The 25,635-nt window shown below is 39.4% G+C and overlaps 1 protein-coding gene across 1 annotated transcript in view; it reads right to left on the bottom strand.

Moving 5' to 3' along the window:
* LOC118825669 (cadherin-2-like) overlaps positions 1-25,635 on the bottom strand; it is a 162,800-nt gene that overhangs the window by 19,500 nt on the left and 117,665 nt on the right. Inside the window, 9 exon segments of the mRNA XM_036596403.1 lie at positions 406-639; positions 3,844-4,077; positions 9,761-9,903; positions 11,407-11,660; positions 13,520-13,705; positions 17,231-17,368; positions 20,207-20,281; positions 20,283-20,380; positions 20,985-21,129. Coding sequence (XP_036452296.1) covers positions 406-639; positions 3,844-4,077; positions 9,761-9,903; positions 11,407-11,660; positions 13,520-13,705; positions 17,231-17,368; positions 20,207-20,281; positions 20,283-20,380; positions 20,985-21,129 — 1,507 coding nt within the window.

Raw genomic sequence — 25,635 nt, 5'->3', positions numbered from 1 at the left:
ATTAATTAGTGGAACTATAAAATTAGTTTTAAAGTTCCCCTTTAGGACTTTGAGCATAACTGCTGTTTATTTGTGTTTAATAAAAGGACTAAATAAAAAGGAACAGTCATATCAGTCAGTAAAGCACTAAAATTACGCTAATCTGCTTAATATTTGAATATATTAAATTACATCAATTTTTTTGCTCCTCAGTACCGGAATTGGGAAAAACATTAATATCGCTTAGGCCCTATTTGTTGAGCTGCAGCAGTCTCAACACTTATCTCTGCAATGAAAAACCAAGCAAATAAATAATCAAATAAAATAAATAAAATAACTACATAATCCCTGGTGTGTTTTCATATTCCGTGCCTGGCTGATCGGGCCTATCTACACTTAATCTCTTTATTTGCTTTATCCACTCACTGAGGAGGATGATGATGCAGAGCAGGATGGCGATGATGGCGCCTGTGCCCAGGCCGGCGGCCATGATGCGCTCCTGGTCCGTGCAGTCACCGTTCTGGTCGCACTGACAAACTTTCAGGTGCAGGTAGGACGTGTTGGACATGGGCAGATTGCCCGAATCCGTTATGATGATGGGGATCCTGTAGATTCCTCTCTCCAGAAAGCCGATCCTCAGGCTCAGCTGAGCATGATTGCCTGAAACAGTGGATCATGGGAGTTGTTGTTCATTCTGACCAGGTGAACATGAGCAAATTTTATCTACAAGATGTACAGGGATTAAAGGAGTATCTCACCAATTTTCCAAAATTTCTGCATGGTTAAATGGTTAAGATGTAACTTCATTTAGAGTGGTTTGATGTGAAATGCTTAATTCTTGTAAAATTTGCCAAGTCAGAATTGTTCACTGATAGCAACCAGTGATTTAAAGAGTTAAACACCTCTAAAAGTTAACCTGCAAAAAAAGTTATTACATGAAATGGTTGTGAATACACTTCCTGATATCTGAGATGAAATTTTGGCCTAAAACACTAATTTATTTACGGCAAGTCTTTGAAAAGCAAAATAGTCCCTAAAGAAAACTTTTTTCTCAGATTAACATTTATTTTTCCATCATCAAAATTACATATAAAAACTCAGAAGACTCTTGTAGGTTCACTAGTCAAAATGGCTATATCTGTGTTGTAGATGACTGACTTTGTTTACAACTGAATTACCTAAAAATTAAGCAAAAATGGTGGAGTTCCCCTTAGAGTTTTGGCAATTTGATAAAAATGTCACCACAATACTTTGTTTCCACAATATTTGTGTTTTCTGAGGTTTGTAAACAACTTGTGTCAGTTGAAATACACCAGTGAAACAGCAGTGGCGTATTTAAAAGACTACGAATCCAGAAGATTTAGCATGATATCGATAATGTACCAGTTTTCCCTTCCCTAAAGGGGATGTTCATGTTTACATACTAGACTCAGACACAATACCAGTCAAAAGCTTGAACCCATCTTAAACCCAACCCATCTCAGAACATACTATGCAGCGTTAAGGACCAATCACAATCAGGGAAAGGCCTCAGAATGAAGGAAGGTGATTAGGACCAATCACAGTCAGGGGGAGGTCTCAGAATGAATGACGTGATGATTAGGACCAATCACAGTCAGGGGGAGGTCTCAGAACAAATGAGGCATGATTAGGACCAATCACAGACGGGGGAGGTCTCAGAACAAACGATGCAATAATTAGGACCAATCACAGTCAGGGGGAGGATTCAAAATAAATGATGTGATTATTAGGACCAATCAAAGTCAGAGGGATTTCTCAGAATGAATCATGCAGTGATAGGGCCAATCACAGTCAGGGGGAGGATTCAAAATAAATGATGTGATTATTAGGGCCAATCACAGTCAGAGGGAGGTCTGAGAATGAATGATGTATTAATTATGGCCAATCACAGACAGGGGGAGGTCTCAGAACAAATGATGCAATAATTAGGACCAATCACAGTCAGGGGGAGGTCTTAAAAAAACAAATGATGGCATAATTAGGACCAATCACGGTCAGGGGGAGGTCTTAAAAAAAACAAATGATGGCATAATTAGGACCAATCACGGTCAGGGGGAGGTCTTAAAAAAAACAAATGATGGCATAATTAGGACCAATCACAGTCAGGGGGAGGTCTTAAGAAAAACAAATGATGGCATAATTAGGACCAATCACAGTCAGGGGGAGGTCTTAAGAAAAACAAATGATGGCATAATTAGGACCAATCACAGTCAGGGGGAGGTCTTAAGAAAAACAAATGATGGCATAATTAGGACCAATCACAGTCAGAAGGAGGTCTCAGAACAAATGATGCAGTGAATAGGACCAATCACAGTCAGGGGGAGGTGCTTTCATTTGGAGTACACTACCAGCCAATGCCTTTAGCTCCAAATGTCTGTAATCTTATTAAAAACATGCATTCATTCAGGTGTCCGAACGTTTAACTGCATGTCATGTATGTATGTAATGTACGATATTCAATGTCTAAGTAAAGATGTTAATTAGTGAGAGCCGAGGGCTAAGAACTCAAACAGAAAGAAAAACTGCAGGCCTCGCCTTCCAAAAGCAACTTAGCAAGGCTGCACTGCTGTTTGTGAAGCTGGTCCCAGTCTGAGGAGGACAGATGGCCAGAGTGGAGAGAAAGGCCCCGAGACAGACGCTTCCAGCCATGGATGAAAACAGACTGGACAAATACGAATTCGGAAGCTGTTCAAAGTGCACAAAAGCACCCTTTCTTCTTTCGTTATGAATGTTTGTGTGCTTACAATACACACACACACACATTCTCTCACACACACGCACACACGCACACACACACACACACACACACACATTCTCTCACACACGCGCACACACGCACACACACACACACACACTCTTAGATATTACAGTAACATTTCTTTAAACTCCGTCTCTCTGTACAGTGCCTAAAAACACGGGCTGCGATTTCTCGGTCATTAATATTATCGACCCGTGACATTTTCCCCTCTCTGACAGATTTTCACCTGAGGCTCTTCTACAGCAGAGCTAAGCTCGAGCGCAGTCAGGATTTAGATTTGCAGCTTATTAATCCGCCGAATATCTCTCAATAATGCAGCTTAGGGATAAAACAGCTTCTCCTCTAATCCTTCTGCCACTGATCCTATTATACATGTATTCCTGCACATTCCTGCTCCTCTGTGCTGGAACGTCAAGCACTAAACCATGACACATGTCTGAGCGTCTCTTCTGTCTAATTACAGTAATCAATTACACTATCAGACATCAGGTATTAATGAAGAATGAATCTGTGACGTTGCGCTGTCAGCAGCTGATAGACGGTGCTCTTTCTATCTATCTGTCTGTCCAACCATCTCTCCATTTATTTATTTATTCATTCATTCATTTGTCTTTCTGTCTGTCAACCGATCTGTCTATCTGTCCCTTTAGCCATCCATTCACCCGTCCAATTCTGAATGTATTTACATTATGTATGTATGCATCTATCTATCTATCTATCTATCTCTATCTATCTATCTAGCCATCCAATTACATATGTATGTATGTCATTGCTGTTGGATTAAAACCCCATCTCCAAAATGATAACATATATATATATATATTTATATATATATGCATCAATCTTTCCATCTATTTAGCTTGAAAGTTTCTGTATTAAGCCTAGTGTCCATGTCATATTATGCATATGTATCACAGGAATGCCCACAGAGTTAATGTAGCAGAGCTACATTAGAAAGACCACTTTTCACAGTGAAGCTCTGCTGTAGTTAATTAAGAAATCAGACTGAAATGGAAAATGGCTCATATTACTGCTGAGAGTTAATAACTCTGTGTGTGTGTGCGTGTGTGTGTGTGTCCTCTGACCATTAAGGCGTGTGAGGGTCCAGTTCCTTCGGACATCAGGTGGCCGCTGGGGGAGCTCAAAGGCGAAGGGTCCGGCATTGGGGTTCAGGTCTCCGTCCAGAGCGGTGATGTTGATGGCGTTGGGGTCCGGTTTCTCACACACTTCGGCCTCCTGAGGGAACACCTGCGGGGCATTATCATTAATGTCCCGCAGGAGGATCTGTAGAGTACCGGTTCCACTAGCTGGAGGGATGCCTGCACACACACACACACATACAAACGGATTAACAGACAGAACAAGGGGGTAATTCTTGGGTGTTTTTCACTGTATAAAGTACTGGAACTGGTTCCAGTTTCATGATTTTTTGTACCTGCTTAAGTTTGGTACCAACAGGATCTAGTGGCACTTGATGGTGTTCGACTCTGTGTTTGACAACACTTACAGCAAAAGCCAACAACAATGTAGTGAAGATAAAGTCAGCAGGTATTATTACAGGTATGATCAATAAATGCACTAGAATTCAAACTGGACTGGTATGTGGACATGTCTACTACTCGATTAAGGTGACATAAATTAGTTGGAAGCTGACGCCAGCAGCATTCATGGTAGCCTCCACAGAATGAGTGCTTTTGGTCATTTAAGGCAGGTGAAAAACGGTGGTAAATTCTGTTGGTTCTGGTTTGGGTCTTGTTTTCGAATGAGCAGTGGAGAAACACCCTTTAACCCCACAATGACTTGATCTCATTAAGATTCTTCAGGAAATTTCTCGATTCAATTATTTTGATAGGATTCAGACTTGTAAATGCAGAGGCAAAGCATTGATCATGAAGCATCAAAAGCTGCTAATGGCACCCCTTTGTACAGAATTTACAGTGTGCAAAAGTTGAGATGACATATCCTCTGCAGGGAACAAACTGCACATTCTAATGCACAATTACTGTTTATTTGCTAAATCTAACATATTTGGAAACAAATAAAACATGTGGCCTCTGCAAAAGTCATGGAATGTTTCGCTCAGCATTTCTTGACATTAAATTCAGCAAATAAACAGAAATTGTGCTCTAAATGTGTCAAAAAAAAAAATGATATTTATATTTATAGTTATATTACCTGCAGAGGAGGTGTTAACTTAGTTCCCCTAAGGAAATCAGCCAAACATGTAGTTTGACTAGGGGTGTCAAAACTTTTGCACACGACTGTTCAAGCCAGTACCATGAGGTGCTTTGCTTTTAAAAATACACTGAATGTCCAAATGTGACAATAGTGGAACAGACGATAAACACAATATAATCAAGCATTGTTTGGATTTGAAAATAGCTTATGACTTATTTTCTCCAAACAAATGAACAAATGTTAAAATTAATTGCAACTGATTCTAGCATTCCAGTTGAATCAGCACTTTCAGATCAATCTATCATGACACTCTGATGCATTTCTACTCCTCAAATACCCAGAATGAGGGTGGCAAGCTAACAGCTCTGCATTCAGAGCAGCTTGTACAGCCAAGCTGGTTTAGAAGCGACCAGCGCTGCTCTTTCTCAATGGCTGCGGTTTCATTTATCCACAGACACAATTCCATGAACTCATTCATTCTCTCTCTCTCTCTGAAATCAGCACTGTCCCGCCGCAGCGGACCCGCCAGCAGCTGCCATGCAGCATCACTATCATCCACCACTTCCCACATTAGACTGGGCATCGTCAGGCCGCTCTCTGTAAACATACAGTGAGTATCTTCCCGAGTGGCTGTGATAGGTGCTGAATACTAAAGACTGCTGGCTGGCACGTACACACACAGCCGCCTCTGCCTGAGAACACACGGCCAAAGAGGCTTTCGCTATTCACGCCTCTCTCAAACCCGCACGGCTCAGCCAACAGTGCGCCATTGCTAACCGCAAATCTCTTTACTGAGAGAGCTTTTATGATGACTGGGCTCCCAACACTGTCCACGGTCTCTTTCGGTTCATTTAACACTGAATACTCCAGTGTTTTTCAATCTGATCTCTCTATCCACTGCATCTGTAGCATATGGTCGATTACCACAAAGACTAATTCCTTTTATTTCAGTATTTAGAGCAGGAAAAGTCAGTGTGCAGTTGGTGAACTGTGATCAGTGACCATTTCTAAGAAACATGTACTTCTGTAAACACTTTCAGGACTTTTTCATTTTGGAAATTAACATATTTGTAAATTAAAGGAATTTTTTTTTTAATCCATTCCGATACTGTACTGCAGTGATTCTGCTCCAGAAGGGAAGAGCTTATATCAACCTAGTGGTAAAGCAGAGAGAACAGCCTGGAAACAAAGGCTAGTGGTGTTGATAGCAGTGAAATAGAGAATAACTTGCATGCAATTAAAAAAAAATGAAAAACAACAGACATTGGGGAACCTCTGATCTGACACAATGGGGTAATTACAGAAAATGCAGTCACCCTACCCGCTTTATTGGACCCCTTTTATCGCTACTTATGCAAATTTTATACCCCGGAGTCATTATTAGTTATGATTACATATTAGTATACTTCAAGCACTAGCCTACATAACAGCATATTTACATAAATTCTCCATTTACGCCAGATGTAGTCAATGAGCCAAGACATGCATAGTGTCCACATTTTGCTTCTTTAGTTTCAAACTGGAGTTTTGAGGCTAACAGTGCCAACAAACACTAGAAGTCAGTAGTCACCCAAAACTTCTTTTAACCGACTCAAACTGCATGCAGCTCTTCATTACGATCACACAGACTTGTCGATGTGGTTTAGGTTTGAGAGACGTTCTGGGGATGTATTTACGGAAAAGATTTGGGTGACTATTGATTTCTAGTGTTTGTTAGCAACATTAGTGCTAAACTAAAGAAGCAACATCTGGACATCAAACATGCCTTAGCTGAATGACTACACCTGAGGTAAGTGGACAACTGTGCACATTTGATTGCTACGCCTAACTATTCATTTAAGCTGTTAGCCTGGGACATTTCTGTAAGTTTGTTTTATTGTGTTTGAAGGTTGTATGTAAACTTCATATGAACAGGTCTGGAAAGACATTACACCTGTACTGTTATTATGTAATGGTTCTAGTTTCATGTTATATAGTCACATATTTCAACCAATATTGCATTCAGATTATTCTAATATATTAGTTATATAATACAATAATAATCAGTAAGTCATATATTACACAGCACTACTCTGTAAGTGCCATTGGATTAGTGACATTTAATAATTTATGAAATGTATCAAAAATGAACTGTGGAATGACCTGTTAGAAAGACAGTTTAAAAAACTGAAGATATTATTATATTAGTAGGATGGTCAGGTCTGGGATGGTCAGCTAGCCTATTTATTAGCTATATTGTGCCCTGTTGCGTTGCAGGATCCAGTATTTAAATTCCTACATAGTACACTATGTAGGGAGCAATGAGCCACTTGAGATTCAGCTCCAGCATGAAAGAGGGGTGCCGCTGGATTGGTACTAAATAAGACTCGCAGTGGTAATTTGCTGACCAACAAGTACTTATAAAGCAGAAGCTTTTGTATTAAGCAGTGCTGTGCTATCATATGTTCATTGTTATACGACAAAAAGTTAAAAAATCATGAAATGACTGCAATATACAACGATGGACGACTGAACGTTGTCCTTATTTAGCAGTCCAAGGGTGCTTAGCAATGAAAAGTGTACTCTAAAGGAACTACATTTCTTGATGGAATACTTGTTTATGTCAATTATTAATAATAATAACTTAAATTGTTTTCTGAAAAATTGTGTATTTTATCATATTGTATGTTGGCTGCCGTCTTTATAAAAGCAATAAGTCACTTGAGGCTGTGCATTGCTGTGATTTTATCATAAGGAAAGAAGATTTTAGGTATTTAAGGTCATTTTCAAATTGGTGCTTCCATTATTATTTTAGCAAAGCGTAACTGAAGGCTGGCCTATATTATTTGGTCCATCATTCTTTACATATGTCGAATTGCATGGATGCCTTAATAAATCAAAATATAAATGCCTTGCCCAGAACAGCTGTACAGGTCAGGTTAGAAGGCCATTTGCATACATCAGGACTGCAAAAAGTACTGCGATAGCTATTAACAAATGATATATATTGTCCAGCTCTACTCGCTTACACAAAGATCATCCTATTTAGAGGACAGAAGGTTGATGTCCTGCTAGCCTGACAGTACCCACATTCATGTTTCCAAAAAGTGAACAAATCCAGAGGGCTCTGCTAGCACTTTCACCTTGGCCGGGGTGTCTTTGTCTGATGCTAAATGTGGACACACGCCCACACCTCCACTGTGAGAAGCCCGATAACACAGCTGATCTTGGAGGTGGCTGCCAGAGTGGCGGGCAGCCACACAGACTTGGATAATTCTGAAACACAGCCCTTGTTTTTCACCAGGATTTTAGCAAGACTAAACATTTCACCTGACTGCAAACATGCAGCATCAGATACGCTCCGACAAGGTGACTTCAGCTTCTAGCTCAGGCTGGTAGAACCTCTAAATCATCCATCATAGGGAAGCTGTCACCTCCACAGGAAGTACACAAGCCTCACGCTTGAGTGAATGTACAAATGAGCATTATCACTCTTAAAAGTGCAAGACCAGCATCCAGTTACTTGAGTTAAAACACTTTTCACTTTCATATCCCCGAGCAGCTAAAGTGAAAGTAAAAAATTCTTTAAAAAAAACTAATTTTCTCCACACAGAGTTCAGAGCTTCATCTCTTTTGGATTTACTTTTTACACCACTTGAACACACAAGCTGTAAGCTTTCATACCATGATGAAAGGACTAATAGAAATTTTGAGAAGCAAATCTTTCAAACATTTTTTTCCTTTGCCTAAAAGTGTTTCCTGTGACAGCAGCAGTGCAGTTGCCCCAAAAAGTATTTTGACACTTTAATCATTTAATCACTGGTAAACCTAATGAAGTTCTTTAGGTTAATTTATAACTTTATTAACAACATGATTTTTTTTTCATCACTTGTGCGGAGAAAGCATGAAGAACTGGAAACTTCAAAGTCTGGGGCTGTTTTATTTCAAATAGCGCATTTACATGCACTTAACAATCCGATAACCGAAAATCAGACTTTGTCAGTAATCCAATCAACGCGTTTACATTCACTTCAGAAGAAGAAGGAGTGACGTAAACGTAGCGCAAGCTCAAACTTCATGCCATGGCTTTTTTTTTAAACATTGCTCCACTGAAAATATGAACATACATCATTTATAAGATGAAGAATATTTAAATCCATCATTTTGTTAAGCATGTAGTTGATTTCAGCATCTTTTTGCTGCATCTTGTGAGAACGCTGCTTGCTTATTTCTGGTACCACCGTCTGTTTTCACACATGCACAGACTAAGAAATCCGAAAGAAATCAGAGTAAGAGTTCACATGCACTGACAGATCTGATTACTGAGCTAAAGTCCAGCTCTCTTTATTCGATTTCTTCATCAGATTTCTGGACCTTACTCTGATCTAAAAAATCGGAGTGTGCTGTTTACATGACCATTTGAATAATCAGATAACTGCAGAAATCTGATGATGATCGGATTATTGAGTGCATGTAAATACACTCACTGATGTTGGTGAGCCTGTGTTCATCACTGGAATCATGAACTTAGAAACGTATAAATATAATTTGGACACAAACCTGCAGAAATCTGCAAAGAAACTGCTCATATGATAATGATCTAAATTTTTTTACAAGAATACTTTTCCAAAAAGAAAAAGACATTGATGAAATATTTTTTTCAAAATAAATGCCTTTTTTTTAAATAACACTTTTTTCTAAAATGATAACTTTTTAAAGTATGGCACAAATACTTTCTGGGGCCACTACATGTAGAACTACACAGTTAACATATCCTCCTGAATTGTACTCTTGAATACAGAAAGCTCCTTCACATGATACTGAATTGGTGCTTGGTGAACTCACCGCTGTCAGTAGCGAGGAACGTGGCGTTGTACATGTTATTCTGAACGTATGGAGACTCGCGGTCCAGAACGGCGATGGTCGTGATGCGTCCATTGTTGGGGTCGATCCTCAGCCAGTCAGCCGGGTCTGAGAGTTTGGAGTATCTGAGAGGAGAGAACGTTAAGGGATGCTGTTAATATGTAAGGACATTCAAGCTGTCAGTGTATCCAGGCTGGGAGATGTATAAATAATTTATGCTGATGTTTACCAAAGGGCATTTCAAAGGGACACAGTGGTCCACTGCTGCAAAAAGTGTGTTCTCAAAACTGAAATTAAGGTCTACATGACAACCCTGAGACTGGACTGAGCTGGACTGGACTAACTTTTATATCAGCCTTATAACTAAGCCACATACTGAAGGCAAAAAAGTCAAATTTACACAACTTTCTCCTTGAATGTAATTCATCAGCCAAGATATGTTTTAAGGCGAATGTGGCTAATATGTAATGGAAGCATCACTACAGTGGATAAAAGACAGGCAAAATTCCATGTTGATGATTTAGGCATATAGTTTGCCATTTAGATTTTTTGCCAAAGTTTGTGCTTAAACAGTGTATATCTTTGCTGCTGGAGCAAAATCTTGTATCTCCAAAATGGTAACTTCACAGGAAAAGGAAAAAAATTCTTAACGTACAATACAAATTAATATAAAATGAAGACAAAGTCATTCAGTATGGTTTGATGTGAAGTGGTCCATTGTTGAGATTTCTAACAACTCAGATTACTTTACAGTGATCATGTAGACCATGTCTACAAGACAAATACAGACATACTATAGACATATATTATAGACATGTCGCTGCTGTCGGAACAAAACCTTGTATCTCCGTTTTTGTCATTTTTCAGTTTTTGACATAATTCGCAAGTGCCCGTTGCTCTTTACATTGTGTGTAAATTTCATGATGAATGGACCAAAAGAAACAGCTCAAAATGACTTGGAAAAAAGTCTGGTTCCATTGACTTACATTAAAAGTAAATTAGGTTTTTTCCTTCACCTGTAAAGTTACATGTTTGGAGATACAAGGTTTTGTTCCAACAACAGTGATATGTTTAATTACTTCCCAACTTACTACCAATTTACCACACATCTTCTGAGTTTTACATGTGATGATGATGATAGTAAAATATTGGTAAATCTGAAAAAATATGTTTTGTGCTATTTTGCTTTTCAACAGCCTGCATGTACTCCTCCACTATAAACAGATGTTTTATGCCAGAATCTGAACCCAGAACTATCCTAAAACAATGTCTCAGGCATCAGGCAGTGCATTCATAACCAATTCATGTAATAACTTTGTGAGGGAGCTTTTAGAGGCATTAAACTTTTCAAACGTCTGGTTCCTATCACCACCACTTTGCATAATTCTAACTCAGTAAGTTTCTAGAATGAAGCATTTCACATCAAACCACTCTGTACGACTTTGTTTACACTGTACCGATTTAAGTATAGAGATATCCTGAAAAACAGTGGAACTGCGATTTAATTCAACACTGCAGATTTAATTTTTCTTCAAGGACAAATGGCTTTAAGCTACTGTTATTCAACAAACAGCCAGTGGACAGTGAGCAGTGAATCAGGAGCTGGGTGCTTGTTGACGAAGCTGTACCTGATGGTCTGCTGCATGAAGCGGTCGGGGTCCTGGGCCGTGAAAGTGGTCAGCACAGACTCGGTTGGCATTCCCTCGTCCAGTTTGATGAGTTTGGGGTTGGGGTCAAAGTAGGGGCTCTCGTTGACGTCGATAACTCTGATAGAGACAGTGGCTGTGGACTGGCGGGGCAGGTGGATCCCTCGCTCCAACGCAATCTCGTTCATCGCCACCACAGTTAATACAAACGTCCGGCTGGTCTCAAAGTCAACGGGCTGTTAGGGGGCATCAATACTCAAGAGTCAGAAACTACACAGCAGCCTTGTCATACCCCTGCTAATAAAGATTTAATATCATAAGCACCAAAAGGTATTTCAATTTTTTACAGTAATTTAAGTATTTCTGGAACAATATGAAGTTATTAAAATGGCAAAATAACATATTACATTATTTATTTTCAGTACTTTTTGTCAAGTTCTCATAAAATCCCAGTCATTCTGGAAATTAACTTTGTATCCCATCAAGACTGAAATTATAAGTCATTTTAGAATGATCTACAGCTCTGCTCATCATTCTGGATACATCTAAAATTATTTGTCTGTTTCTTTTTACAGCTTCCCATCTACCTACTAATCATTTGAAATCTGGTGCACAGGATTAGTATATTATAATTATTTTATCACTATGTATATGAAACCAAACTGGTTTTGCATTTTTGAAAACAAAACATAAAGTACATTGACATTTGCAGTTGTACGCAAAAGTCTGAATGTAAGAACAAACTTAAAAATAGCATTTTTTTCCTGCAAACTTTGGTGCACAATTTCTATATATTTGCTGATTTTTACATGTTGGATAAAGTAAAACATGAAATATGAAATGAGCCTAAACTTTGCACACAACATATTATATGTTTATGTTAACTCCAGTTCTCTGTAGAGGACAAAATGTAAAAATGTTGCATGTGATTGTAGAAAATCAGATTTTGACAATAATTATTTAGAAATCTGATGATGGTAAAACTACAGGCCTATAGGAGTCAGTCTATATCTATGCCACTGTTCTGTCTAGTTCTGTTTGATCATATCAGATATCAGATTAATGGCATATATGCACTGAATGCTGAATTATGGAGCTAAAATCCAGGTGTCTTTATCGTATTTCTCGCAAACCAGAAACACATTTGATCTGACATGAAAAATTATAGTATGCTGACTACATGATCACTTGAATCATCAAGTAACTACCAAAATCAGAAATGATGCCATTATTATTGTGCACGTAAGGCTGGCTTTACATAGTGAAACTTTTATGCAACTTTGGTGTCTCGAAACCTACATAAGACTAAACTGCACTCGAGTTGCGATAATGTAAGTCGTCCTGCAACTCATTTGAAAATCAGCCCCAACAGTTCCAAGCGTCTCAACTTCATGGAACAAGTTGCATCATGTGATCACACCAAATGATGCACTTTAAAATGACTGTTTTCACCAGATCAGCGCACAAGAACATAAAACAGAGGAAAATTTTTTCATTGTGTCAGTTTTCTGAACCATGACAAAAAACTAGTTACTCAAAAGTAACATTTCTGCAACCGGCTGCGTTAACAGCTGCTTGTGCAGCGTTTCTTGTTTTTTAGCCTGCTGTTATCATGATTTATGTGGCTTCTCCTCTCTTCATGTCCCCTTATTTTACACAGAACTCAGATTCATTTGGGATTCAAAGGATGGAAAATGATCACAGAGGAGGAGAGTGAGGCACAGCCCATGAGGAACTTGTGCTTCTAGGACAGAATGAGAAAAGAATTTCTGGTATAATCTCCCCAAGACTAATACGATTCCAGAAAAACATCTAATAAGATTCATTTATGCTCATGGTTATGGCCAACAGGCATGTAGTGGGACACTGAAGACAACTCATATGCATCAAACATGACCTTGAGGAGCGGATCAGCAGGCTGCTGGACAGATTTCTGTATGAGGGACATTCATTTCGACAGAAATCCGATTCGGCCTCCACTAAACATGCCCACTGCAAGGATTTCTGACTGAAGCATCATGGCCATGCAGGAGCCAGAAGCAGAGAGAAGGTGTGTGTAAGTGGCTCCCAGTGGATTCTGGGTAATTCCGCTTACCTTGACTGCGGTCACCTGGCCCTCGTTAGTGGTGGGGTCAGTGGGGACGGAGAAGCGGCCTGTGGGGTCGCCGCCGGTGATCTTGTACACTGCCTTCCAGGCAGGAGTGTTGGGCTGGTCTTTGTCCGTCACCGTCAGGTTGGCCACGATGACGTTCACTCGGTTCTCCGGAACCTCGCCGTAGAACTGTGTGAGGGACAAAGTCACATGGGGTAAACATACAGCAGAACAACAGCAGTATGTTTGTTGTGTAGGGATAATTTTGAAACAATTTTCTGCCGATGCCAAAATGATTCAGATATCATCATAGATAGCAATGTTTAGCCTTCCAAAAGCAAATATTACAATTAAAAACATTGACTGTATCCTGGACTGTTCAAATCAAATCATATTTATTGCCACATCACCTTTACACAGCTGCAAAGGTGAGTGAAAATCTTAGATGTGTAGCCCCCTTGTAGAACTTAAATACAAAAAAAATACAAAAATATATATAAAAAAAATATTAAAAAAAATATATAGCCTTGCAATTCAATGCATTAAATGCATTCAGATTAGCATAAAATAGAACTGTGCCATTTTTTCTGTAGGTTTACAAAATTCAGATATTTTAGCACAATAGATATTAGTGCTATGAAGCCCTGCTGGTGACATCCCTGTATAAATAAGAATAATGCATGGCCATGACTTAGTAAGGCATGGGAACAGGACAATTAAGTCATGGCCACGACTTAGTAAGGTATGGGAAAGAGATCTTAATGCGTGGCCCCAACTTTGTAACTTTGACCACAGCTTATCAAGGCATGATCTTCGTCCTACGCCTAACTAAGTTGTGGCCACGACTTACATATTTTGTTCCTACTTTGTAACACTTTATTTGGAGTGATCCTTTGTAGATGGTTAATAAACTATTAACAGATTATCAGTAACACAACAACAACATATCAATGAAGCAGCAGTAGTGAAGCATCTGAATACACTGAAGTAAATATCTTGTAGATGTTCTGTTGATACATTATTTACAGTAAGTAGAGGTTAATATGTTACTTCCATTACACAAACCTAACCTTACTAACCTTAACTAAAACCTAACCCTGGCCCTAACCTTAACCTCAACCCAGAACCCTAACCCTCATATATTTTTGACGTTACTGAGAGTCTGTTGAGTGTTGCAAATGCAAAATAAAGTGTCACCAATATTTGTGTTTACAGAATATCCCATTATTCTTGTGGAAATGATGTACACATCTGAATCCAATGCATTACTTTTTTCAGTGTACTTTCCATACTTATATATAACCCACATTCACACACAGCCACAGACTAACAGAGTCTGTAGCGAGAACTCCACAGAGCCGTCAGACACCATTATACTGATGATGAACCCTGGCATTGCTGAGATTTCTCCAGCACATAATAACATATTTCCCACCACCTTAGGTGTGCTCCACGAATGAGAATATAATCTACATAATTAAGCATGATGATGTTATCACGGTGAAATGTTGCCTCCGAACGTTATCGTATGTGAAGCACTCCGAGGTAATCGAATCAGACACGTTTGGGAAATACATGGTTTGTGTTACACTCAGAGAGAGATTGATGGAAGAGAAGTCGCCTTGGCAGTTTATTTCGGCGAGAGCGGCAGGGAGGGGCTGCGAGAGGTCCGCAATATCTCCCGTGGTTAAACAAAACTCAAAGGTAGTGTTTTTGAAGTCCTCATTAATATCTAAAGAGCAGGCTGTCGAGCGTGACTAGATTTTTCTTCAAATATGCCTGGCTGTCGTGAAGGCTTTTCGGAAATAATGAGAAATGTCCTTCAAACACACTTTACCAATTCCATTAAACACCACTGTGCTTTCCCTCAGTCGTTTCCTATGACAAGTGACAGAAATCACAGACTAACTAGATATTGGCCGGAATGGCTTGCTAATATCTTACCTGTCAGGGTGGAGTAAAGCAAGAGGGAGAGGGAGGAAGAGAAAGAGAGAGAGAGAGAGAGAGAGAGAGAGAGAGAGAGAGAGAGAGAGAGAGGTCATTCCAAAGTATGTCAGTCATTAGCGACACGTTAACACTGTTTAAACACTTATACATGCTAATATCAACACTCGGACATCTATATCATAAGACGAGATGGTCTAAGTTCGCGGTCATTGGTGAATCTTAATCCTAAATAATCCAGAGCTGTTATTATTGTTTGATTTACATTACATATTATACATTACATTTCAGTGTAATTGCATAATTATGTATTTAGATACATAGTTAGTTACATAATAAATTAGGTGTATATACTATTTGTATTGTGTATGGATAAGTTTGTGTAGGGATAGGTTCAGTGACAGACTTCTTATTTTTTTCCAATATGTTAAACTCAGCAATATTTAACTGCCATCTTTAAGTTTGTTCACTGTCTAGGATAAGTTAATTCTAAAGGTTAGCCCGTTGTAATGATAAAATTAAATGTAAACTATAAAAGCACCAATCTAAAGTGGCCAAATTGTGAATTAGCTGGTTAAGTTGCCCTTATTAGTCCCACAGTGGGGAAATTTCACCTCCTCATTTTAACCCATCCATGCAGTGAAACACCACATACACTTTAGTGAATGCACACACACTAGGGGGCAGCAAGCATACTTGCCCGGAGCGGAGGGCAGCCCTATCCACAGCACCTGGGGAGCAGTTGGGGGTTCAGTCATGTACTGTCGGCTCAGGGGATCGAACCGGCGACCTTCCGGTCACAAGGCTGGTTCCCTAACCTCCGGCCCTTGACTGCCCTAAAATCTTGTTTTCTAGCTGTCAGAACTACTAAACAGCTCAAGTTCTAATAAACAAACATTACTCACTGCTGCCATCTAAAGGTGTTCTTAAGAAACATCAAATAAACAAACACTACGTACCGCTGTCGTCTAAAGATGTTACTAACTCTATGCATGACCCATAAAACCTATATAAATGCATAAAGGGGGAAACAATGGTTTTCTTCAAAGAAAAGAAAAAAAATTGCAATAAGCCTTCAGAAATGTTTATGTAGGTTTAAGTCAACTGTCATGACGAGTTTATGTAGGTGTCATGTAGCCTTATGAATGCTGCCCTACAGTGTAAGTGTAACTATATTCTTAATACCATACCGATGTACCATGGTATCACAAAATTCTGCAGGAAATGCATGGGGGTCATTTTGACCCCCTTTACAAAGACTTGAAACAAAAATGAGATTTTTTCAAAGCCTGTAACCAACAATTATGGTATTTGTAGGACTAACAAACACCATCCCAAAATGAAATGTTTTTATTGATAAAATAATCCAGAAATCACACCCTATTGGGACAGTTTGGCCCTCTTTATACATTATAGGGTTAATAAACATTAAATAAACAAACATTACTAACCAGCACCCTCTAAAGGTGTTACAGCACTATTTATAAGTTAGAAGTTTTGTTGTTTTTGTACGATCCATGATGTGACTCAAACACGCTTTCTGTCTTCTGTTATTTGCATGCATTTGCCACAATTCAGTGGATGAAAATGCACCCAAGATATTGTGTTTGTTACAATGTAAACACAGCAGTTAAAGCTAACAACTGTGGAAAATAACAGTGGTCAGCTAAAATAACTATGATCAGATGAAATAATTGTGATCAGGCAATTATGCAGTAATTGTGAAAGGCCTACTAAGAGTCAAACAACATTGAGGACAGTCTGACTCACAGTATCAGTGGTGAACTCCGGCGGGTTGTCGTTGACGTCCTCCACCCTGATGACCGCTGTGGCTGTGTTAGAAAGGCCGTACATCGGGTTTCCCTCCATATCAGTGGCCTGGATGATCAGGGTGTACTGAGGAACTTTCTGAAAGCAGAACAGTCAAACAGAACTTCTTAAGCTTATTTGACCACAGGCAAACAATTAAAGTCTTTAAACATCCAGGAGCCGCCAGCAAACCCAGGCCTGGTTTCCTTACCACACTGTAAAAAATGGTTTGTCAGTTGAAGCTAACAAAATGACTTCTAACTGAAATACATTCAATGAATGAAACAAAGCAATATTTTAGGAGCAAACACAAATTTACGTCAATTTAAGCCGAAAACACTTCTGCTCTCTCCCACTTTTACAGCGTACTGTAACCCGAGAATAACTCCATCACTTCGCACTGTACTTTCTGAATAATAAGCCTTAGGATGTAATAAGCCAGAGATTGTAAGGGGTTAAATGAGAGCAACAGAGGTTAATCATTCCCCTCCAATTAATTTAAATGTCTGAGATGTGTGAGCATTTTCAGTGGATCTAACATTTTTGTGTTTGGCTGCTTTGGCTGATTTTAAAATGCCAACTGCAGAGTGGCACTGTTTCAGAATGAGTCACGAGAGATAAAATAATTATGTGTGTCGACATCAAATGGAATTTTTCACCGCCTTTATGCCCCTTATTAATATTCCTCTCAAACAGAGACTCAACAAGTACAATATCTCATTTGTTTCTTTATAAGTCAAGGTGATGAAGGCCAGACAGTGCTGCGGGACAAAGTCCAACATTTTCATTAGGAACCGCAGGCTGGATGATATGGATCAACATGTGCTGTGAGCTGTTTGTTTGTGAACGTTGTGATGGGTGTGATGTATATTAGCTCACCAGCCATCTGCAGTGCGTGTGTAATGCATGTTGAGGTTTCTGTTTGTCTTAATGTGCGATACAGCACATTAAGCAAAAGTTTGGACACAACCGATTGAATGACCTCTCTCAACAACAAGGCATGTCTGTCCACAGAACTGCTGCTCACTGGTGTTTTTATCTTTATTGCACCATTCTGAGTAAACTCTAGAGACCAGAGACTGTTGTGTGTGAAAATCCCAGGAGATCAGCAGTTACAGAAATATTCAGACCAGCCCATCTGGCACCAACATGCCAAATCATGCTACAGTCAAAATCACTGAGATCACAAGTTTTCCTCATTCTGATGTTTGGTGTGAAGATTACCTGAAGCTGCCGGCCTGTACCTGCATGGTTTTATGCACTCACTGCACTGCTGCCACACGACTGGCTGATTAGATAGATAACTGTAGGAATAAGTAGGTGCACAGGTGTTCATAGTGCTTGGTGAGTATGTGTGTATGTGTATATACACACACACATACAGCCTCCCAGTAAATGTGTAGCTGTTTGCTGAGGCTCTAGGCTGAATAATTGTGAGGTGGTGAGGTGGTAAGTCATGAACAGCATTTTATCAGGCATTAGTCAGTGTGTCATTAAAATCCCCATTAGGCACTGAACAGCCAACCAGCCAGAGCAAACCTGCTGCATGTTACTCAATACAAAACACTGCAGAGCAGGGTTTAGAGTCTGATCCAGCTCCTGCACACCTGATCCAGCTAATGAAGGCTGATAATGAGCTGAGAAGCTGAATCAGGTGTGCTGGAGCAGAGCAAACACTAAACTGTACAACACTGAGTGTGTTTACACACACTTAATAATCCAATCATTATTGGATTTTGGCAGTTATCTGATTATTCAAGTAGTCATGTAAACAGCATAGACTGATTTCATAGATCAGATTAAAGCCTAGAAATCTGAGTAAGAAATCGGATTAAGAGAGCTGGATTTTAGCTCAGAAACCAGGTTTCAAGTGCATGTTAACCTTTACTCTGATTTCTTTCGGCTTTCTCAGTTTGCACATGTGCAAAAATAGCAGGTGGCTTTTAACACAGAACCCATGAGATAGCAACCAAATGCTTTTGGTGCAACGGTGAAACCACGTACATGCTTGACGAAATGAAGGATTTGAATATTCTTTGTTTTCTAGATGATGTATATTCATATTTTCTGCTAAAGTGACTCTTTAAAACCTGTAACATGATGTTTTGCATTAGGTTTACATCACATCTTATTCTGTGAGTTTATTGGCTGGTTGCAAAGCAGAAATCTGATTACTGTCTGACTCATGTAGACGCAGAGTTTCCCCATTATCTGATTCCCAAGTGCATGTAAATGCGCTAAACGGATTTCTGACAAAATCTATTTTTCCGCAGTTTTCGGATTATTAAATGCATGTAAACGCACTGACAATCTCCAGAATTCCTTTCTAAAACACTCCTTTAACTCTTCTACACTATATCTTCATATCGTGTCACACATTCTGTCAGGACTAAATCCTGAAGCTCCATTCTTGCTTTTTTTAAGCTAATTTTAAAACATCAGCTGCACTTCACACTGTATAAACACTTCATGATGAAAGGAAAAAGAAATGGTGCAAAATTACTTGAATGAAATTTTGTTATATTCACTTCCATTAAAGTTAAGAAGGTTGTTTCTTATCCTGTCTCATTCAAAATCCTATTATCTATAAAAATGTCACATATCTAAAAAATAGTGAAGGCAGCCATGCACAATCTGTGTAATGATTTAGACACGAGGTTTGCATGATGGTGAATGGAGGCTACAAGCTTCCATTACTTGTTAACTACATTAGCCTCATAGCTTCAGACTTCAAACATCAAATGTGCCTTGGCTAAATGACTACATTCACTTACTGAAATACAGATAAAGTCTGAAAACCTCTTCCTGTCACAAATCCATCAGTGTCTGCAGATTTTGGTGCAGCGCTGTCACTGCCTCAAAAACCTAAAGCTGGATATTCACACATGCATCAGCGCGAAGGCTGAAAAAAATGTAAATACACCATCTTGTGTTTACCTCTCGGTCCAATCCTGCTGCCACGGTGATGATGCTGCCGGTGCGGTTGTTGATGGTGAACATGTTGGCGCTCGGGGCTCTCGGGATTCTGAGACAGGATCTTGTAGCGCAGCTGACCATTCTGAGTGCGAGGGTCATCCTTGTCCTCGGCCGTTACGGTCATTACTGACGTACCTGAAGAGAAAAGGCCGACAAGTACAGGTACTTAGGAGCCAGTAATGGGGGGGCTAGCTAGATAGAGTTCCATGCAAAAGATTGGGCACCCCTAATTAAATATTTTGCTGATTCTTGAAGTGAAAAGACAAAAACAACCTCTGCAGAAAACTGAAAAATAACATTTTTCTGCACAGTTATTTTGTATTTAATACGTTAAAAAGTGGAGAGAAAGAAATTAGTCTCAGCACTTAATTAATTCATTAAGGCCTGTCTTGTCGTTAGGAACTGTGTGCTGATGGCAGGTTCAGCACGTAAGAAATTCTCTGACTCTTCAAACTTTGTATTAACACTTTAAAACTATAGGCTCCTCTAAGCAGCTGGCTGAGGATCTGAAAATGAAGCAAAATGATGTCTAGAAAGCTGAAGAAGGCTCTGAAAACACAGAGATCTAGGTTAATCTAGGTTAATAAACGTTACTGTCTGCTCTCTCTTGAAAAAAATACAGTTTTTGTGTTTCTTTAGAAGCACTTTTGGCGTTTCTAGTATATATATATATATATATATATATATATATATATATATATATATATATAGGAAACATGATGTCTCAGTTGGAACGTACCTGGCCTGGAGCCCTCTGGAACACTTCCATTCCAAATCTGATGGACAAATTCAGGTCGGTTGTCATTCATATCAATCACGTTGATCACAAGGTCAATGGGGTTTTCCACCTGATTGCCATTCAGGTCCACTGCGTGTGCCCTGAGCTGCAGAGGAAGAAAAAAAACATCAGATTTCAGGACACACATCATCAAGTTACACACATACATCAATAATTTTTGTACTCACACATAAAAAAATATGAATAACACACTGACAAAGAGGCCTAAACAATGAAGACATGATGGCCAGAGCTGTTCTCAAGCAGGCGAACCATTTAACGTATAATCAGGAAGTCAAAGCACACATACCCACTCTGTCCCACAAACACACAACACACACACTGCTTCTTAAGCACAAGGACATCATTACCACCCTGATTAAGCTCAGTGGGCAAGCACTTGTTTCTGAGGTTTTCCTCTGAAGAGAGTGGAGGGCTTAGTCAGTTCAGTGTGCAGTTGTGATTAGCACTATTGGTGTGGATTAGTTTAACCAAAGGAGGTTATGCAGTGATTCTGACTGTCCAAATCATACTGGATAAAGTATTTGTATATTTGTAATAGAAAAAAAAGGAGTTACAGTATTATGCAACAGCCACCACACTCAATAACAATAACAACACAGAGAACGGCTGTGTCCATTAGCAGGTTTTGGTATTATATGACTCAATTGGCTCAAGCCAATCACATAAGGTCATACCTTTTGCAATTATTACTGCTAGACAAAACTACAGGCATAACAGATTCATATGGGATTAAAAATGAAGAGTACACTGGTAGCATCTCCAAAGGTAAAAGGCTAAAGGGGTACAGGCCTGGAAAAACAGCTTTTTCTTAACTCCTGAGTGCTTCTGTGTCCAGAAACACTTTTCTCCTGCATCAATTATGGCAACATTCAACCCAGTTCTCAGGGTCCTCAGACAGTTCATGATTTTGCTTTAACCAAGCTCCCAGTACACCTGTCGGAGGTATTCAGTCTGGCAAAATATGCTGGGGAACATGCAAATGAAAAATCCAGCACATGAGCAGAAAAAGGACCAGCTTGTCCAAAAGAAGGGTGCCAACATGCAATTTTTGCCAATAATTCAGTTTCCAATCAAAGAAACATGGAGAACCACACAAAGAGAGACCAGCTGATGATTATATGGTAAGTATATTCATTAAAGTAACTGAGTTTGGATCATAACAATATTATCATAATAATTCTGCATTTGATAATTGTCTAAATTGACATTATCAACCAAGGTTAGTGTTCAGTGTTCTTAACCAGAGACATACAGTGATACTGAAATCATGTTTTGGTAGATAATAGGAAAACAAATTTTATCAGCACCAAACAGGCCAATATTTCAAACCCATATTCAATAACAGACTGTATTCTGGAAGAGCAGAATGTGGGGCTACAGTTCTAAAATGTCTGCATTTTATTAATTTTACTGCATTTATAGCCATATATAAATAAATATTTTATTTCTCTGTGAGGCTAATCCAGGTTGTAATACTGTAATCCCAGTTTCTATGTTTTTTTAACATGTATCAGCATCAGCAGATAATGTGGATGAAAAATACTGGACATCAGGATTGTCCCACAGTTCTCATCTCGGTGTATCCCAAATATTATTAATAGCTTTGGGAGCTGACACAGAGTGAAAATGTGGACCGTCTGGTGGGACCAGAGGAGTCAGCAATATGGCCTACAGCCTGGGCTCAGACACCCACCCGCCCTTACTCCCAAACACACTACACTCAGTGGAAATACCTCACCCTCTTTATTCTCTGATTAGGGGTCTGGAGGCAGTAGTGTCACCAGACCACAAAAGTGTGGGTGGTCTTAATCTTTAAAGCTACCAACCCGTGACCTCATCAGTTCAATTTAGTCTTTATTATTGTCTCTCCAGGAGAAAACTGATTTGCAAGGAGTCATTCTAACATTCATTCCATCCACAGTATACAACGATAATAAAAAACACATTAAATACAACTTTAAAACCAAACAATACAAAGAAAAATTCCACAAAACCAGACAGAGAGAGTCCAACTAGGTACAAACAGGAGATATAACATTCATTCTCCCTCTTATTCAGTATTATAACTGCACTAAAGATAAAAGACTTTTTAAATCTGATAAAAGTTGGCTGGATTTCCTGGTTCTCACCATTCAAAGTATTCCATAACACATTCAGTGATGTTGAGGTCTGGACTCTGGGGTGGTCAGTCCATTGTTTTTGAGATAACCAGTATCTTTGTAATTTGATCTGCAAGACTTTTTGGTCTGTTTCCTTTTCTCAGTGAGGCTTCTTGACAGCTACACACCCTTTCAGACCCATAGCGCTGAGTTGTCTTCTCACAGTGGAAGGATGGACAGAAACACCTGTGGATGTTTTCAGATCTGAAGCAAGAGTGGAGCTCGATTTTCTCCTTGTACTAGACCAGCTTATACTTAATTGCCATTCAGCCAATTTAAATGAATAAAAGGTGGACTTGGACTTTTGCACAGTACCGTAACGTCCCTTAACAGTTAATAACCCAAGGGCAGCATCTTAATACTGTGCATTCAGGGGTTAAACAATATAAAAGGGCATGAAAGGTTATGTGTGAGTGTGAGTGTGGGTGTGGGTGTGGGTTGCGAATTTAAATGGTCCAGCTATATGAGCACAGAGAGAACTTGCTGACAGTAATGCTTGAAGCTGCAGTTTCTGACTGTGAAATTGTTGCAGTAAATTTGTAGATATGGCTGTGTCGATGCGCTCTGCTGTTTGGGCTCCGTTTCAGGGTGAGTGCGCAATGGAGTGAATCTGAATCATTTTACTGTCTAAAGTCTAGGAGAATCATGCAGTGCAAAACATACACATGACAAATATGTCTTATCTGAAATATGCGTAGATGTAGGCATCAGGCCAAACACAACTCTTAAGATAAATCAGGATGCATCTCACAGATCATGGTTATCTTCTGGCACACAAACATACAAACCATATGCCTTCTATCCTCTCATTAGGGAGACAATGTAAATATCTGAAACTAAAAATACCCCCATGTGCAAAACGCATTTAATCATTACAGTGCAGCTCTGCCTTTGTGTGAAGTGAGTCACTGAAAAGACCAGAGAACTGAGGCGCCAAATGGCCAGTGTGAATTTGTCAAAAGCTTTCTTATTAAGCTACTGGCAAGAGTTCAGGGACACTCTTTCCTTCCTCATAAATGTAGGGAGGAATTATTTATTTTCACTGGTACTTTTCAATCAAGGAGAGTTCCATTCAGTATTTCTGCATAATTACATGGTGAAGATAAACAAAGTCATTCAGAGAGGTTTGATATGAAGTGCTCCGTTCTTACTGAGTCTGATTTGTTCACAGTGGTGGTGATTGGAACCAGACGTCCGAAGAGTTTAATGCCTCCAAGGCTACGTTCACATTACCAGGTTGAAGTGTCACAAATCCGATTTTTTGCCCTAATGTGACTCAGATCTGATGTTTTCAGAGCTGTGTGGACACACAAATCTGATCTTTTCAAATCTGACCTGAGCCACTTTCATGTTTGGTCCTAAATCGGATCTGTATCTGATTTGTGGCCATGCAACCTTCATGTGACGCTCAGATCGGAATTCGTGTGCTTTTTGTTTCACTGCACGTGCGTCATCATTCAGTGTTACCATGGCAGCAGCGCCGAACAGAAGTTAAAGCCTGTAAACAGTGGAAAAGCAACACATCTCACCTTTTTCGCCTTCGTCTCGCTCTAATAATGAACAGCTGATCAGAGTTAATTATCTTCACAGCGAAGCTCGTTCTGCTCATTAGTCTGTTTGCTGTTCATGACACACGTGATTCGTTCACGTGAGGTTACTGATGTGCGCATACGGGTCATTTCAGGACGCTGGTTCGTTCACATTAACGACAGATTTGAATCAGTGTGAATCATCGTGTCAGAGAGATCAGATCTGAGCAAAAAATCAGATTTGAGCAACGAGGCTTGTAATGTGAACGTAGCCTAAAAGCTCCCTCAGCAAAATGTGCCACGTGAAATGGTAGTGAAAACACTGCCTGATGCGTGAAACACTCTTTTACGATGGTTTTGAGAGAAGACTTTAGCCTAAAATATATTTCGAAAATAGAGATGTAAATTGAAGGTGCTGTGAAGTGAAGCAGAGCCCAAAGAAAGTGCTTTTTTTTTCAGATTTATCTTTTTTTTTTACAATCATCAGCATTACATACAAAAACTCAGAAGGCACATGTAGGTTCACTAATGATTTTGGATAGTAAATAAAGTGGCTCAATTTGTGTTGTAGACATTGTGACCCCTGGTTCCTATCAGCACCACTGTAAAGAGATCTGAGTCAGTAAGTTTCTCTGCAATGAACCATTTCACACCAAACCACTACGAATGACAACTGAATTGCAGAAATTTTGAGAAATCAGTGAAATTCCCTGGAGCAGAGAGAAGTCCAGTTGATTGGATGGTCCTTTGCTGTTAGGAAGTGCTCTAAAGGTGATTTTAGTGGTCCAATCAAAATCCATCACTGAGACACATTAGAATCCATTCCCACCTGTACTAAGCACTGTCCACTCATGATTGCCCAAGACGTATGTTAATGCCAGGTGAAAATGGGGTCATAGG

The sequence above is a fragment of the Colossoma macropomum genome, unplaced genomic scaffold (assembly GCF_904425465.1).
Source record: "Colossoma macropomum unplaced genomic scaffold, Colossoma_macropomum, whole genome shotgun sequence".
Classification (NCBI taxonomy): Eukaryota; Metazoa; Chordata; class Actinopteri; order Characiformes; family Serrasalmidae; genus Colossoma; species Colossoma macropomum.
This window is presented reverse-complemented; position numbering and strand designations above follow the sequence as displayed.